The sequence below is a fragment of the Alosa sapidissima genome, chromosome 22 (genome assembly GCF_018492685.1).
Source record: "Alosa sapidissima isolate fAloSap1 chromosome 22, fAloSap1.pri, whole genome shotgun sequence".
NCBI classification, from domain to species: Eukaryota; Metazoa; Chordata; class Actinopteri; order Clupeiformes; family Clupeidae; genus Alosa; species Alosa sapidissima.
The window spans coordinates 8,103,402-8,118,401 of record NC_055978.1 but is presented as its reverse complement, the minus strand read 5'-3'; the positions used below and the strand labels follow the sequence as shown (position 1 = coordinate 8,118,401).

Sequence of the window (15,000 nt, the reverse complement as noted above, 5' to 3'; positions counted from 1 at the left end):
AGAAAAATAAGTTACTAAAACATACCTAATATGATGACATCACATTCAGTAAGTCTTATCTATATGTTATCTTGAAGAAGATAGCTTAATCACCCCGTTAATATGTCCATCACATTCAGATATTGTCTTATCTATACGCTATCTTGAAGATTTAATTCTATGATACCAATAGATGCTACTGGGCCCTTACTTGTTGGTGCATTCCAAATTTTCCACTTTTCTGCGCAGTTCACTGTTCTCATTAGAGCATGTCTCCACCCTGTGGACAGAAACCGTATTGCACCGTCAACTCAACCTGTTCCTGCAGTTGCACAGAATGGTCTGCAGAGGCCATGCAAACCCCTGTCTGGCAAAAGTTTACAGTTCATGAAAGTGCACAGGCCTATACATCCTGTTGCATAACACATTAGCATAGCATAGCATTAGTATATCATGGCACAACGCTATACTGCTTTGTTGTTATTGTTTTGAAGAGTCGCGCTCTTGAATGTACTAAGCAATGCACTGGAGTATGTAAGAATACTGAGGGCTTGTGAAGGATGTTTATATGTGTACTGTATATCAATACGTTTATGTATACTTTGAAGTTCCACAGCATGCATTCCACACCGGTCACAACATTCTTTCAGCGAGGCTTTGGTGGACTGGACGCTGATGAAGCAACTCACTTTTTCTCCAGGGCATCCATGTACTCTTTCTTCTTCCTGCGACTCTCCTGGGCCGAGATCTAAGAGGGGGAACCAGATCAGTTTCAAGGTTAAATCACTACTATACGGCCTTAAAGGAGTTCTGGAAAACTAAAGCTACCTACTGAAAAAACGTACAAACATCAATAGTGTTTTGTGTCTGTTTGTCACATAATCATATACGGTGAATTTTGATTGTAATATGTCACCGCTAGGCCTGCTATGTGTTTATATAACATGTCCAAATATGTGGCCCAGTGTGTAAAACACAAACACAACGGGTCAATCTGACACAAAATTGACCTGAAAGAGAGTTGTCTTAGGAAGTGTCTCTGAGCTCTCTGAGTGTGAAGGCCAAGTGGTTTGTATCTCAGTGTGTGTGTGTGTGTGTGTGTGTGTGTGTGTATGCGCGCGAGCATGTCTATGTGAGTGTGTGTGTATATCTGTGTGTACACAACATGTAGAATGTGGTGAGCACTATATAAGCTTGCATTGTTATCCTCTGAACTTGATCTGCCATATCTTTCTCAGGGCCCTAACTGTGTGTGTCTCTCTTTCTGTGTGTGTGTGTGTGTGTGTGTGTGTGTGTGTGTGTGTGTGTTGGTCTCTGACCTTGTTCTTGATCTTGCGGCGGATCTTCTTGAGGGCCTTCTCCTCGGCCTTTGTGAGGGGCAGTTTGGTGGGAACAGGGTAACCCTCGGCGATTAGCGTACGCCTCTCCTCCTCCGTCAGCATCAGAGGACCTGAGCCCTGCAACTTCTGGTGGACAGAGAGAGAGAGAGAGAGAGAGAGAGAGAGAGAGAGAGAGAGAGAGAGAGAGAGAGAGAGAGAGAATAGGGAGGGAGAGAGAGAGAGCAAGAGAGAGAGAGAGAATACGGAGGGAGAGAGAGAGGGAAGAGGGAGAGAGAAAGAGAGAAAAACAGTAATACAGACAGAGAGAGAATGAGTACATTTGTGGTGGTTGTACCATTCTCATTCTCTCATTCACTGTAAAGCTACTTAGAATTTATTTATAAATGTAATGTGTACTGCTGTTGTTTTTGGGGAGTTTTAACATTTGCTTTTGCTGAGCTTGTCATTTAATGTGTCATTTTGGTTTTCCCCTCAAAGATATCTAGTTTTCTTTACATATCAATGTATCCACTCTTACATAATAACAACCAAACAAACAAGAACGCAAACCAAGACAGGCTGAGAGAGAGTTACTTATTGGCTACCCCCTTGGATTGGTGACCAAGAGGGGTCTACTGGAAAACAAAACATCTCCCAAGGCACACCGACCCCCTTGGTCTTCAGAGGCATCTGCCTTTGTGTGCGTGTGTGCGTGTGTGTGTGTGTGTGTGTGTGTGTGTGTGTGTGTGTGTGTGTGTGTGTGTGTGTGTGTGTGTGTGTGTGTGTGTGTTACTCACATGTGGAGCGGTGAGCAGTGGGGAGTTGGAGAGGGATGAGGGTGCGCGCGGCGCCACCTTGAGGACAGCGGGGGACTGCGTGGGGCTGGCGGGGGCACAGGGGTGGACGGGACTCTGGCTGCCCTCCGAGTCGCTGCCATGGGAACTGGGTGGGGTGGGTGGCATCTGGAGGGACTCCAAGGCTGAGGACAATACACAACATGGATCCCTTTAGATTCATATATTGACCGTTTCAAGAGAGTTCCATTATCAGCATCATAGTTTTTCCCACAAGGCTTCCGCTTCTTTAAGATTACATATGGAATGTTAAAACGGAAGTAGATTGGGAACAAAATAGAACGTTCAAGCATTGTTTTTGTTTTTCTTGTTGAAAGGGTCTATAATGTAATTCTATATCAGTGTTTATCAAAGTGTGGTCCGGGGACCACTGGTGGTCCGCAAGCTATCCCAAGTAGTCCGCGAGCAGCCGTGGTAAAATATAATATAGATGAGTTGTTTGCAATATTGAACGAACTTGTATGTAAATCCAAACAGTTCTGCAACACTGTCTATGTAAGATATGCCAGTTTAAATTATATGAATCCTCTGACATAATAAGCAAGTGCAAAGACAATAAGCAAGGTGGTTCAGTGAGTAGGCCTATTGTGTAGGCTAATATACTGCTGAAGTAGGTCTAATCTTTTTTTTAGCTAGGTCCGTGCATTTCTTATTTATTGGTTAAGTTAATAATATATCACTGAAATGTTGAATGTTGAATCTTGTTAACTGCTTGGCTACTTCTGTTTGTCATTGGTTGCCATGTAAACCCTACTCGGGTGTTGCTTCTCAGTGTGTTCACTGCCTATGCTCGGTTGATCCTACCACTTCACGATGAACAGAGGCTGGACTGCGCTGGTGTAGAACTTATCCCAAGGCAAAAAGTAACACATAAATGCTTGGAAGTGTGTTTTTGTCTATTATACACCTTGTTACCATAAGAATGTTCCTTAAATTAGTTAATTTGTAGGTACTGTTCTTTAACTTTGGATGCATCTGACTAGTGAAGTACAAAATCTTTTTCTGTCACTCTTTACACGATTTGATTTCCTCAGGACTGTTCAGGTCATTAAGTAGAGCAATATCCCCTGCATCGACAACAAAGTAACCATGTCTGTTTCCCAAAAGAAAGAAGCTATTATTAGCATGTGGGTGTGTGTGTGTACACATTGTATGCAATACACCTGGGTGTTTCATACACATTCAATATTCTGCTTCCTGAAAGCAAACAGGAAGCAAGAGGAAGCTAGAAATTATTCTGGCTGCTGACAAGCAAGGTGACTTCCTTGAAGGATTCTTATCTCCAGTTCAATGGTCATCTTTCAATGAGCGCATTACCTGGAGCTCAGAACAGATCAAATAACCTAAACAGCTTCCCTGTGTGACAATTCAAGCATAGACAGATTGGTACAACAATTTCTGTAACAAAACACTTGGATATAAGTTTTCCAGAACTGGCACGGGCCCATGAATGAAATTGAGGATGTTTATTCAGTATCTTAATAAACCCCTCTGATATGAGAATGTGATCAAAGGTCCTGGTTTGCTTTCCTGGAATGCACTTCCTGTTGAACGGGACAGACTGAGGATTGGGTTTAGGGCTGTATTCAGGTGCGTTTCTTACCTTTGGGGGACAGGTTGAGGAACTGGTCCACCTCATGTGGCTCTAGTTTAATCTGAGGGGTAAAGGTCTCTCCGTCGTCTTTCACCTACGGAAACACACACGCACACATTCCTGAGCACAGGACACAGCTGGGTGCTGATATTTCAGCACACCTGCAGAAGGGTGTGTGTGTGTGTGTGTGTGTGTGTGTGTGTGTGTGTGTGTGTATGTGTGCGCGTGAGTACATGTGTATCTGTCTGTGTGCACAAGTCTCTACTGTAAGTATCCATGTCTATGTGTTTGTACATTATGACGAATGTCTGTGCAGAATGCATGCTTGCAGAGTCAACAGTGTCAAGAAAGATATTTAAAACAAACTGTGTTTCAGTCACACTACAGCCAAAGGGGAAATGTGTCCTCAAAATTAACCGCACAAAACTCGTCTGCAAACATTTACATATTAAGGCAGACAAAGGCACTGCATACTTCCCCCCACAAACAAGTTTAAAGGAATTATGAAGGAACTTCACACCAAGCACTTCCTTAAAGAAGCACAATGGAAGAATTGATGTCCATGCCCCTTGGCGTCTATATTAAAAGCTATTTCGCACTAAAATAGTACCCAGTACATCATCAAACTTAGTAAATAGGTTACGATCCTACCTGTTCACAACATTTCATAGTGCAATTTCAAGCGTTACAGGTGCACATTGGCAATTTCAGAGAGTGCGTTCTACATATTAGAAGTCAGTATAGCATCAGAATGAGTTAAAAGCTGATATTGTGAGGTAAAAGAACTGCAGAACTGAAGAAATTTGCACTGAGCAGGTGCTAGTATTTCAAAGCAATCGGAAACCTTGGTATTATGACATGCAAAAGTACTACATTATTTTCCTTACAAATAAGTTTAATAGGATAAGTATATAAGTATAAGTATATATAATTTGGTCTTTGAATTTATCCCAATCCGTGAATTAGTGAAACACACTCAGCACACAGTGAACACACAGTGAGGTCAGACTGCGTCAGTCCCACTTGGGATCAGGGACAGAACTGTGCCAAATCTAGACTTAAAGCGTAACTCTGGAGTAAAATCAACCTAATGTCTATTTACTGTAGTTAACAAGTTAAAACCTTTGATTGAGATCACAATTTGGCATTGTCAGTGGTATAAAATAGCGTTTGTTTTTTGACATGCTACAGTAGCTGCCCCTTTAGCCTTCACTATAAGCCCATTCAGTGTAAATGCCACAAACAGTCTTGCTCAAAACTCAACCAATTAACGTAATTGTGTTGTCAATCAAAAGTTTGAACTTGTTAACTACCGTAGATAGACCCTAGGACATGGTTATTACTCCGGAGTTACACTTTAAAGGAACATTTTTGGAAATGATTGGGAAATAGCTTATCTGCCGTCTCCCCCATAGTTAGGTAAGAGGATACATACCCTTCTCTTCCCTGTGTGTGCTATAACCCAGTCTGACACCGTTAGCCTAGCTTAGCATAATTTACTGGAAGTGGGTTAAACTTGTTAGCCTATAGCTCCCTCTTAGCCAAATCTAGACTTAAGGCCAAACTGTTCTCAGATGCTTTCTGCTAACTGATCAAATCAAACACACTTCTTGTTAATCAGATGGACTATGTGCCTTTTAACTATTCTATTTTATGTAATTAACATTTTAATTTATTTTTAAACTATAGCCCTTTTATAATTACACTAACTATTCTTTAGCTGATAATACATGGGCAACGTTTTGAGCAATTTTGCTTGGCAAATGATCTTCATTGTTGTGGTTCTGGCATGTTCTTGTATTGAGCAACAATTTATTTTCTGGAGAATTTTAATCATCACAAGGCAAATCGTCATGATCATCCAACCAAAATACTGGAACTGGTTATGTGCTTGCCCAATAACATTGCTCAAAACGTTGTTTTGTGAGAGAGAGAGTGTGAGTGTGTGTGAGTGTGAGTGTGAGTGTGAGTGTGAGTGTGAGTGTGAGTGTGTGTGTGTCAGCTGAAAGATGCCAGTATGCTGGTTCTGGCCCAGGTGGCCTTCATCAGGACATAATGACTTTATCAGTGAGCGCTTCATCTTGAAAGCAATCCTGTCCTGTGAGCCTGAAACCCAACTCACGATGTGAAATCAATCCTGTGATGGCCCTGACATCAATGGGACTGGACACTGCTGATAACCTGTTGCAGCAATTAGGCTTTGGGGAGTCATACTGACAGCTGCAGACAGACAGAGAGACAGACAGACAGATCACACATAAAGTCCTTACCTTAATCTTGACTTCTGTGGCCTGTGGATTGGCCATTGTGAGGGTTGCCGTAGCCCCGGCTGTGGAGGTGGTTGCCTTGGCGACGGGGTCAGAGGTCGGCACAGCCGGAGGGGTTATAGTAAGGGTCAGGGTGGGCAGCAGGGAGGGAGCGTTGCACAGCAGAGTCTCCATCTTCAGGTCCTTATCGTCCTGTTCCATGGCCCAGTCGTCTCCCTCAGAGTCACCTAGGTGACACCACGTAAACAAACAAATAAATAAATAAACATAACATCCTTGAGCATGCCTTGAACATATTTGAAGGCACACTGTGTACAACCATGATGTAAACAAATGGCAGAAACAAACCAACACTGTAGAGGAAATCTCTCTCTCTCTCTCTCCTCTGTTTCTCCTCCTCCATGCTCACCTGCTTCGCTGCCTGGTTCTCCGAGCAGGTGGGAGAGGGGGTACTAACACACACACACTCTCTCTCTCTCTCTCTCACACACACATACACTCGTCGCTCACCTGCATCACTGCCTGGTTCCCCGGGCAGGTTGGAGAGGGGGGACTAACACACACACACACACACACACACTGCTCACCTGCATCGCTGCCTTGTTCCCCGGGCAGGTGTGAGAGGGGGGACTGGGGGCGCGAGTCCCCACTGAGGGAGTAGCTGTGCTCGGCCTGGATGTGGGGCGGCACTGGGGAGGCGGGGGTCAGGTCCTCCGTGTCCATGGCTTCCCCGCGGCCAGACAGGAACGGGTCACTCAGCAGCTGGCCCAGCAAAGCATCCTGGGACAGGTCATCCAGGAGCTCGGTGAAGTGCTGCAGGAGAACGAGAGAGAGAGAGAGAGAGAGAGAGAGAGAGACGGAAAGAGAGGAGAAGAGAAGAGGATGGAGGGAGAAGAGCAGAGAGGAAGAAGAAGAGATGACAGGAGAGAAGACAAAGACAATTTTAAATCATCTCTATGGTCACAAACAAACACATCTATTTCACTTTGACTCTATACAAGGCTTCACCTGAAGCTGCTCATTTCCATCAGCATTTCCGGTGAACAGAAGCCTAGTGTTGGGCTTTGCGGATGTTTCCTTTTGAAATGACCGGCATGTGTAAAATGACCACTCATTTCCCCGCCATGTGTGGATACAGACTTACTACTCATAAAGCCTACCCGTAACTCCTTTTAGTTTTAACACTAGCGTTTGACTAAAGTCATTCATTGTCCCTTGCTTTCCACGGTCGTGGTTAGCTGACCGACAAAAAAGTGTAAGGAGGGGGGGTCTGGGGGTTGGGCACTGGCCCATAATGCAATGCAACACACCTCGCCACACTGGCACCCGAAATTCAAATGGACGCCACGGGCAAACCGTTTGAGATATTGACCTGAAACTTCAGATTCCCTTGTTTGGTAACATAAGGCATATTTCCATCGCTTTTCAGCTAAATCTGTACCATGTACATGGGTGGCTGAGTTGGCGTGGAATGACCCGAAAGGCAGTACATCAGACAGTAGAAGCATGACCATGCCGTTCATAGCCAGACCCAGCACTGCCTTTAGGCTCTTTCAGTACTCTCTCTCTCTCACACACACACACACACACACACACACACGCGCACACACACACACACACACACACACACACACAGCTAAGTACTTATTATACTCATCCTCACTGTAATTGCCTTCTATAAAAAACAGCCGTCGCCACGCCAACACGGCTTTGATGTCCACATCCGCCCGCCCTGGGGGGTGGGGAGACCACTAATTGGCTACTGGGGCGACCAATCAAAGGAGCTATTACTGATGTCAGAGAAAAAAAGCTCACACTTGATTTATCCTATCAGACAGCCAGATATCTAATGAAATGTGATTCTCATTTTGCTATTATTCATTAAGGTTATTTTCCAACTGGTCACCAGGGTGAAAAGGTCTGGCCCGACGATGATTTGAATGACGCGTGTTCTCTTTACCCACCTTCCCCCACACCCTCCACACACACACACACATTCCTCTTGCTACATTCCTGCCTCTCGCTTTCCTTTTAACGTGACCCCGAGGTCTCCTGCTAGGCAGCCAGAGGCCCTGTTAAACAGGTCAAGACAGGCCCAGGCCATCTCAACACACACACACACGGCATCTCAACACGGTATCTCAACACGCTACGCACACACACACACACACACACACACACACACACACACACACACACACACACAGCGTCTCGCCACGCCAGGCAGCTCCTGCTGCAGCCGTTCTGTTGATTAAGACTGCAGCTCCAATCCGCTAACGGGACCAAAGGCCAGAAGTGAAGTGGCGCTGCAGGCATGTTAACTAACTCACCAACACATACTTTAACAGGCTTACTGGGGGGCATGCTAACTAATTCACCAACCCATACTTTAACAGGCTTACTGGGGGACATTACTGTCTTTGAAGTGTCTTCAGTGAAACTTTAGGCCACTCGCTTGGCATGATGGGATCCTATGATCTTAAATGGATGTATGTTTGTAGGTCATCTGTAAAAACTTAGCCCTCTACCTCTGTTCTTTAACTCAGCACTTCTTGTAATACTGAAGTTGTGAATCCTTGAGAGTTGCGTTCTTTCTCTTTCTCTCTCTAAATCTCTCTCTCTCTTACTCCTTCCATGTCTTGCTCCCTCCCTCTCTCTAAAATGTATTAGGGCTAAGTCTGAGCATATAAAGTCAGATGATCTGATGCATAGGTATGTGTGTCTCGGGTCACACATGAGGTTTCCTCTGTCTTATTCATGGAGCTGTGGTGCTTGGTCACTCAGAGCTCAGAGCTGAGTCAGACCAGGGAGTTACAACTCAGACAAAGGAGGGAGAATGAGGGAGAGACAGACAGACAGACAGTTATGCAGTAAGACAGACAGACAGACAGACAGACAGTTATGCAGTAAGACAGTTAGGCAGTAAGACAGTTGGGCAGTAAGACAGTTAGGCAGTCAGTAAGACAGTTGGGCAGTAAGACAGTTAGGCAGTGAGACAGCCATCTCTCTGTTTGGGTGTGAAGGCACAGATGGAGGTACAGGTCTGCTGCTAGTCATCAGCGTGGGGCAACGGCTGGCTGCCAGATGTCCAGCTGAACGGGGGAGAGGAGAGGAGAGGAGAGAGGGATGAGGAGAAGAGAAGACAGGACAGGACAGGACAGGAGAGTGGGGAAGAAGAGAAGAAGAGAAAAGAAGAGAAGACAAGAGAAGAGAAGAAAGGAGAGTATGGATTAAAGGAAGAGAAGAGAAGAGAAGACAAGAGAAGAGAAGAAAGGAGAGTATGGATTAAAGGAAGAGAAGACAAGAGAAGAGAAGAAAGGAGAGTATGGATTAAAGGAAGAGAAGAGAAGAGAAGAGAAGAGAAGACCCACCAACCATGCTAGCCATGCCAGCCTAAGCACCACCCTGGGCCTCTAGCAGTGTCAGTCTGGGCCTGTCTGTGTGTAGCTGCTGCTGGTGGTGGGGCTGCTGCCAGTGCAAGCCTGTGCCAGTGCAAGCCAGGCTGTGTATGAGTGAGTCTGTGTGTGTGTGCGTGCACGGTTATTTGTAAAGGCTGCATGTGTCTGTGTTTGCCTAGCATGTGAATGTGCGTGTGAGTGAGTCTGTGTGTGTGTGTGTGTGTGTGTGTGTGTGTGTGTGTGTGTGTGTCAGTGTTTGCCTAGCATGTGTGTGTGCGTGTGTTCAGAAGTGGATGTGTGAGGTCAGCATGGGTGTGACGCAAAGTGCGTAAGACAATGATGCTACACAGTGCAGAACCATATACAGACTGTGTGTGTGTGTGTGTGTGTGTGTGTGTGTGTGTGTGTGTGTGTGTGTGTGTGTGTGTACATATACAGGGTGTGTGCATATGGTTTGCTGAAGAATGGCTGGGTAAAATCGTCCGGTAGGTCACAATGCATGGCTTGTGTGTGTGTGTGTGTGTGTGTGACAGAAAGAGAGAAAGTGCAGAGTGCAGAGAAACAGAAAGAGTTGCTATAGACTAAGAGGGAGTTACAACAATGATCCTCAGATGGCCAGAGGTGTGTGTGTGAGCGTGTGCATGTGTGTGAGTGTGTGCATGTGTGTGAGTGTGTGCATGAGCGTGTGCATGTGTGTCTATTCACAGCCCACTGCTTTAACAATTGCCCCTTTTACAAGCAGAAATCAGGGCAGAATGGAGAGAACATGAACTAAAAAACAGACGGTTCCTCATTCCTAAGACAAGAACCTTATTAGTTTATGTCTCCAGTCATATTGGGGACACGATTCAGAGGTATAGCGCTTCATTTTAGTTGTTCTCTTTGTCAATACTCAGTGTAGTTTTCCCTTCTTTTCAGCGTCAAAACATTTCCTATTTTGTTGTTACGGCAACACTAAGTGAGAGTGTGTAGCCTGCAGTGAGAGAGAGCATAAAGAGATGGATGGAGGGAAATCAATTCCCAGCCCAAAAACACTCTGAATCACTCAGATGCGTCACCACACACAGGAGGAAAGCACATAAAAAAAAGATCACACACACACACACACGTACGCACGCACGCACGCAAGCACGCTACCTACCTACCTACAGCACAAGGAACTTAACACCGGTCCCGTGCGTATCTGAAATCATCATGACGTAAAGGTGTAAGTAGTAGATGTTCTGTGATGAGAAGTGAGATTTACATTTTTACATTTATTCATTTACTAGACGCTTTTCCAAAGCAACTTACATATGTCAATTATATTACAAGGGGCTATTCTCCCCGGAGCAACTCGGAGTCAGGTGTCTTGCTCAAGGGCACAACGGTGGAACAGAATGGAATTGAACCAACAACTTTTCTGGCTACTGCATGCTAGCCCAGATGAGACCAATAGAAGGACATAGAACAAGGCAATATCACTGACTTCTAGTGAATCTCTCGTGTGCGCTGATGATGATTGATGATTAAAAGAGCCATTGAGCACATAGCACTGAGGGTATTTCTGCTATCTGACTGAGACATCAGAATCATCATGTGATAGAAATCAAAGTATTCATCACTGGAATGTGGAGGGACAAGATTAAGATGAATGGAACTTTTTTTATCATTTTGATTTAATCTAACTTTCTCAAGAGGGCACACACATCAGGGACAAGACATGGCTACAGGCCCATTCAGACTACAAGCGACTAGTGTCAAGAGACCATGGAAAGTCATCGTAATTCAGCGATACTAGCCAAATAACCATTGGCAACGAGAAATGTCACACGACGAATATTTTAATTTCAATTTCTCAAGCGACAACAAAGTGAATCACCAGCAATGTTTCTACAGCAGCGTAACAGTCTCAAGAGGGTAAAGGGAGGAGATTCAGTTCTAGTCCAGGCAGCAGCCGGAGGGCCGAATACACCAGTGTGTGTCTGTGTGCGTCTGTGAGACCAGATGCAGCCACGACTGTTTATCACTGCGTCACGTTCCACCTCGGGGTGAGTCAGCTTCTGACGCTGCTGCTGCTGCCTCAACCACCAATGCCCTCCTCGAGGGCTTCAGGGAGACGCCATCTCACAGCTTTTCACATTTTTTGTTTTTAACATGAATATGTTCGTTTGCATGTACAGGACTGCAGATGACAAATAACACAGTACTGAGTATATCAGTGTTAATACAGTACTATGCCAACATTTTAGCCATTTTTTAAACAAATAAGGATTTTTTTTCTAAATTAACACAAATCGTTTTAAGTCATCAGTACAAAGTGCAGGTGTCGGTGTTCTGCAAAGCAGCGTACCTTTGTAAGGATCACATCCAAGACTTGTGGGTAAGCCATAGGAAGGTGAAGGTTGATTGGATAAACTAGTTTCTAAGAATATGAACGACCCTCAGTGATTGGATAAACTAGTTTCTAAGAATATGAACGACCCTCAGTGATTGGATAAGCTGGTTACTAGGAAGGGGTTTTTATTGGGTTAGCCCGTTCTGTGCTGTTCCGACCCTGGTCTCTGTGGAGCGAACTGACCCTGAAGGCCATTATAGCAGCTGGTCTTAGAATGCAGTCGGGTCACTGTGGTGAGACCAGGGCCAAGTAGGAGCCAGGTCTGGGCCAGATCAGAGCCAGTTCAGGGCCAAAGTAGGGGCAGGTCAGAGCTGCACTGGGGCCACTTCCACTTCTTAAATCGACTTCCACCTGGTACTCACATCTGTGAATAGGGCACACATTTGGGCAGGGCTGTACTGAGCATGTGCGTGAAAAAGGAAATTCACTTTAAATGTGTACGAGCCAGGACAAGTAGTGGCTCTAGCAAGCATGGCAGAGGCACAATTCATTCCATTATTGTTTTTATTTCAAGTGTGTCCAGGCAGATGTGCCATGTGAGGAGAGTGTGTGTGTGTGTGTGTGTGTGTGCTTTGGCTGGAAACGAGGGAATGACAAATACTTCTAGACGGAAAAAGGATGAAAGAGGGGAGAAAGGGTTGCGAAAGGGCAAAAGTGAGTGGAAAGAGATTCCTGAGTAGCCCAGACAAATGGAGAGAAACTTTGAAAGAGAGAGAGAGAGAGAGAGAGAGAGAGAGAGGTGGAGAGGGGGAGGGGTGGAGAGACAGCCAGAGGGATGGCAAAATACCAAGCATGTGGGTTCAATTACAGGCCGATTAAGGCCTACAGGCTACTCAGAGAGAGAGTGAGAGAGAAAGTGGGTGGTGAAAAAGAGAGAGTTCCGCAGAGTCAGACTGACCAACTCTTACTGGAATGTTCTGGCCTAGATTTTCCAATTCTGTCATTTCTCAAGTGCCCTACTCTCCTCCTTCACACTCTCTCTCTCTCTCTCTCTCTCCCCCTGACTCCAGCTGGGAGCATTCCCCCTGGCCTGCATCTGAACACGACATCCTAGACCGGCTGCTCCGTCTCTGGCCTCACTGAACTCACTCACCCCCTCTCCTCTCTCCCTCCTCTCTCCCTCCTCTCTCCCTCCCCTCTCCTCCCCCCCTCCTCCTCTCCCTCTCCAGCCCAGCGAGCTCCAGGCTCTTCAGCTTTGTGTGCGTATAAACACTCGCCGCATGAGAGAGAACTCAGCCATGCAACATTGAGCCCCTTAAGAAACACCATGTTAGGAGCGACAGAGAGAGAGAGAGGGAAAGAGAAGAAAGAGGGGTAGAAAGGAAGAGAAACTCTCCAAGGTTCTACTTTCCGCAGCCTCAAGTACATGAGGTTTCCCTAATGCCTGAGTGATATACATTTCAGCATAAGAGGGCGTCTGAAAGACTCTATGCGGTCATCGCTCTATGCAGCCTTATGTAATGTATGTGATTTAATGTATGTGATTTAATGTTATGTGATTGTAACCACTATGCTACAAGGGCTGCCACAAGAACACCTACATGTCTGCAGCCTCCACTGCTGTCTGTGTGCACCTGTGCAAGTGAGTTTAGCCAGAGACTTTCTAATGTGGAGACACAGCACTCAAAAAATACTCCATAGAAATGCATGGGGCTAGTTTGTCACGCCAATATGGCCGTTGTCTACACATATCCCACCCTTTTCTTGGCAAAATGTCGACATGTGAATACATTGAGCCAATCATATGGTGTGTTGTGAAGACATCGTGCCAATCATGTGTTGTGATCTCGCCGCTGGAGCAAGATTGGTGTCGTGAAGCCTTGCGAACGCGCATTTCTGCTGAAATGGATGCCCGACGAGTGCCCAAAAAGCGTTGTCAAATGGCCGCCGAGTGGCGGGACTTGCCTAAAAGGACTTTGGTTTAGCCAAGACAAGAGAGAAACGCAGCACAGACAAAAGGCAAGGGAGATGAAGGGATCACTGAGAAGGAAAGGGAGAGAGAGAGAGAAGGAGAAGAGGGGTTGGTGGAAATGATGAAGGAGCATCATAAATGGCCTACGCTCTCTCGGTGGATTGGAGACTAACTTCAGCCGTTATTTTAAACCCCCAAACCTATCATTACAGCACACACACACACACACACACACACACAAAACCAAGCTTAACGTGGCCCTCCACATTCATGTGTCTTAGCAACAGCACTCCAGTGCTTTATCTGAGTGTGTGTGTGTGTGTGTGTGTGTGTGTGTGTGTGTGCGTGTGTGTGTGTGTGTGTGTGTGTCTGTGTGTAGGCACACACACGCTTATGAGAGATACAGTGTGTCAGTCTTGAGTATGTGCATGTGTATATCTGAAAGTGCATATGTGTGCGAATGTAGGAGGTGTTAGGTCCATCCTGCGTGATCCTATCACTCATGGGTGTGTGAGTGAGCGCGATTCCTGCTGACATTTGCGGTGAGGTGATTATGATGACTGCAGTTCTAAACTGCTGGGTGTCGGCGGAGAGCGAGGGAGGAGGAGGGGCACGACACGACACAACGAGGGGTTATTATACTCAAGAGCATAGTAGAGCCATCATAGAGAACTAGTGGAGAACAACACTGAGAATGGATGAGGGAGAGGGAGAGAGAGAGAGAGAGAGAGAGAGAGAGAGAGAGAGAGAGAGAGAGAGAGAGAGAACAGGGGCTAATAAAATTCTTAATTTCTCTGTTATCAGTATTCTTTGTGATGGGAGCCTAAAGTGTGACGCACACACACCACACACACCACACACACCACACACACACCACACACACCACACACGCCCTTACGTGTGCCACCACTCGAGTCCTGCCACTGGTCTTTCTTTCTGCGTCAGCAGCAGCAGCGATGGTCAGTGGAAGTGTGTGTGTGTGACCTGTCTGGCTCGATCCACTCCAGAACAGAGCTAACAGGCTGAGTGATGCAGCTGAGTCATACAAGCAATCAGCATATGACGCTGAGAATCCTACCATGACACACTAATGGTGTGGGTGTGGGTGTGTGTGTGTATGTTTGTCCGTGTGTGTGCGTATGTGTGTGGGTGTATGTATTTGTCCGTGTGTGTGCGTATGTGTGTGTGTGTGACCGTGTGTGTGACCTATGGTTACCTATAATCTTGAGGAAAGCACGGAGAGAGGAGAGGAGATGATGAATGCTTGGGCCGTTATAGAACTTCCCAGTCCTGCCACTCT

At 45.8% G+C, this 15,000-nt stretch overlaps 1 protein-coding gene across 1 annotated transcript in view; it reads right to left on the bottom strand.

The window, feature by feature from the left end:
• The window catches only part of creb3l2 (cAMP responsive element binding protein 3-like 2), a 35,379-nt gene that overhangs the window by 6,240 nt on the left and 14,139 nt on the right, over window positions 1-15,000 (bottom strand). Inside the window, exons 2-8 of the mRNA XM_042078127.1 lie at window positions 6,601-6,826; window positions 6,017-6,240; window positions 3,756-3,840; window positions 2,096-2,277; window positions 1,299-1,445; window positions 669-727; window positions 191-259 (exon numbers count right to left, since the gene is read on the bottom strand). Of these exons, the coding sequence (XP_041934061.1) occupies window positions 191-259; window positions 669-727; window positions 1,299-1,445; window positions 2,096-2,277; window positions 3,756-3,840; window positions 6,017-6,240; window positions 6,601-6,826 (992 nt within the window). The remainder of the gene's footprint in view (window positions 1-190; window positions 260-668; window positions 728-1,298; window positions 1,446-2,095; window positions 2,278-3,755; window positions 3,841-6,016; window positions 6,241-6,600; window positions 6,827-15,000) is intronic.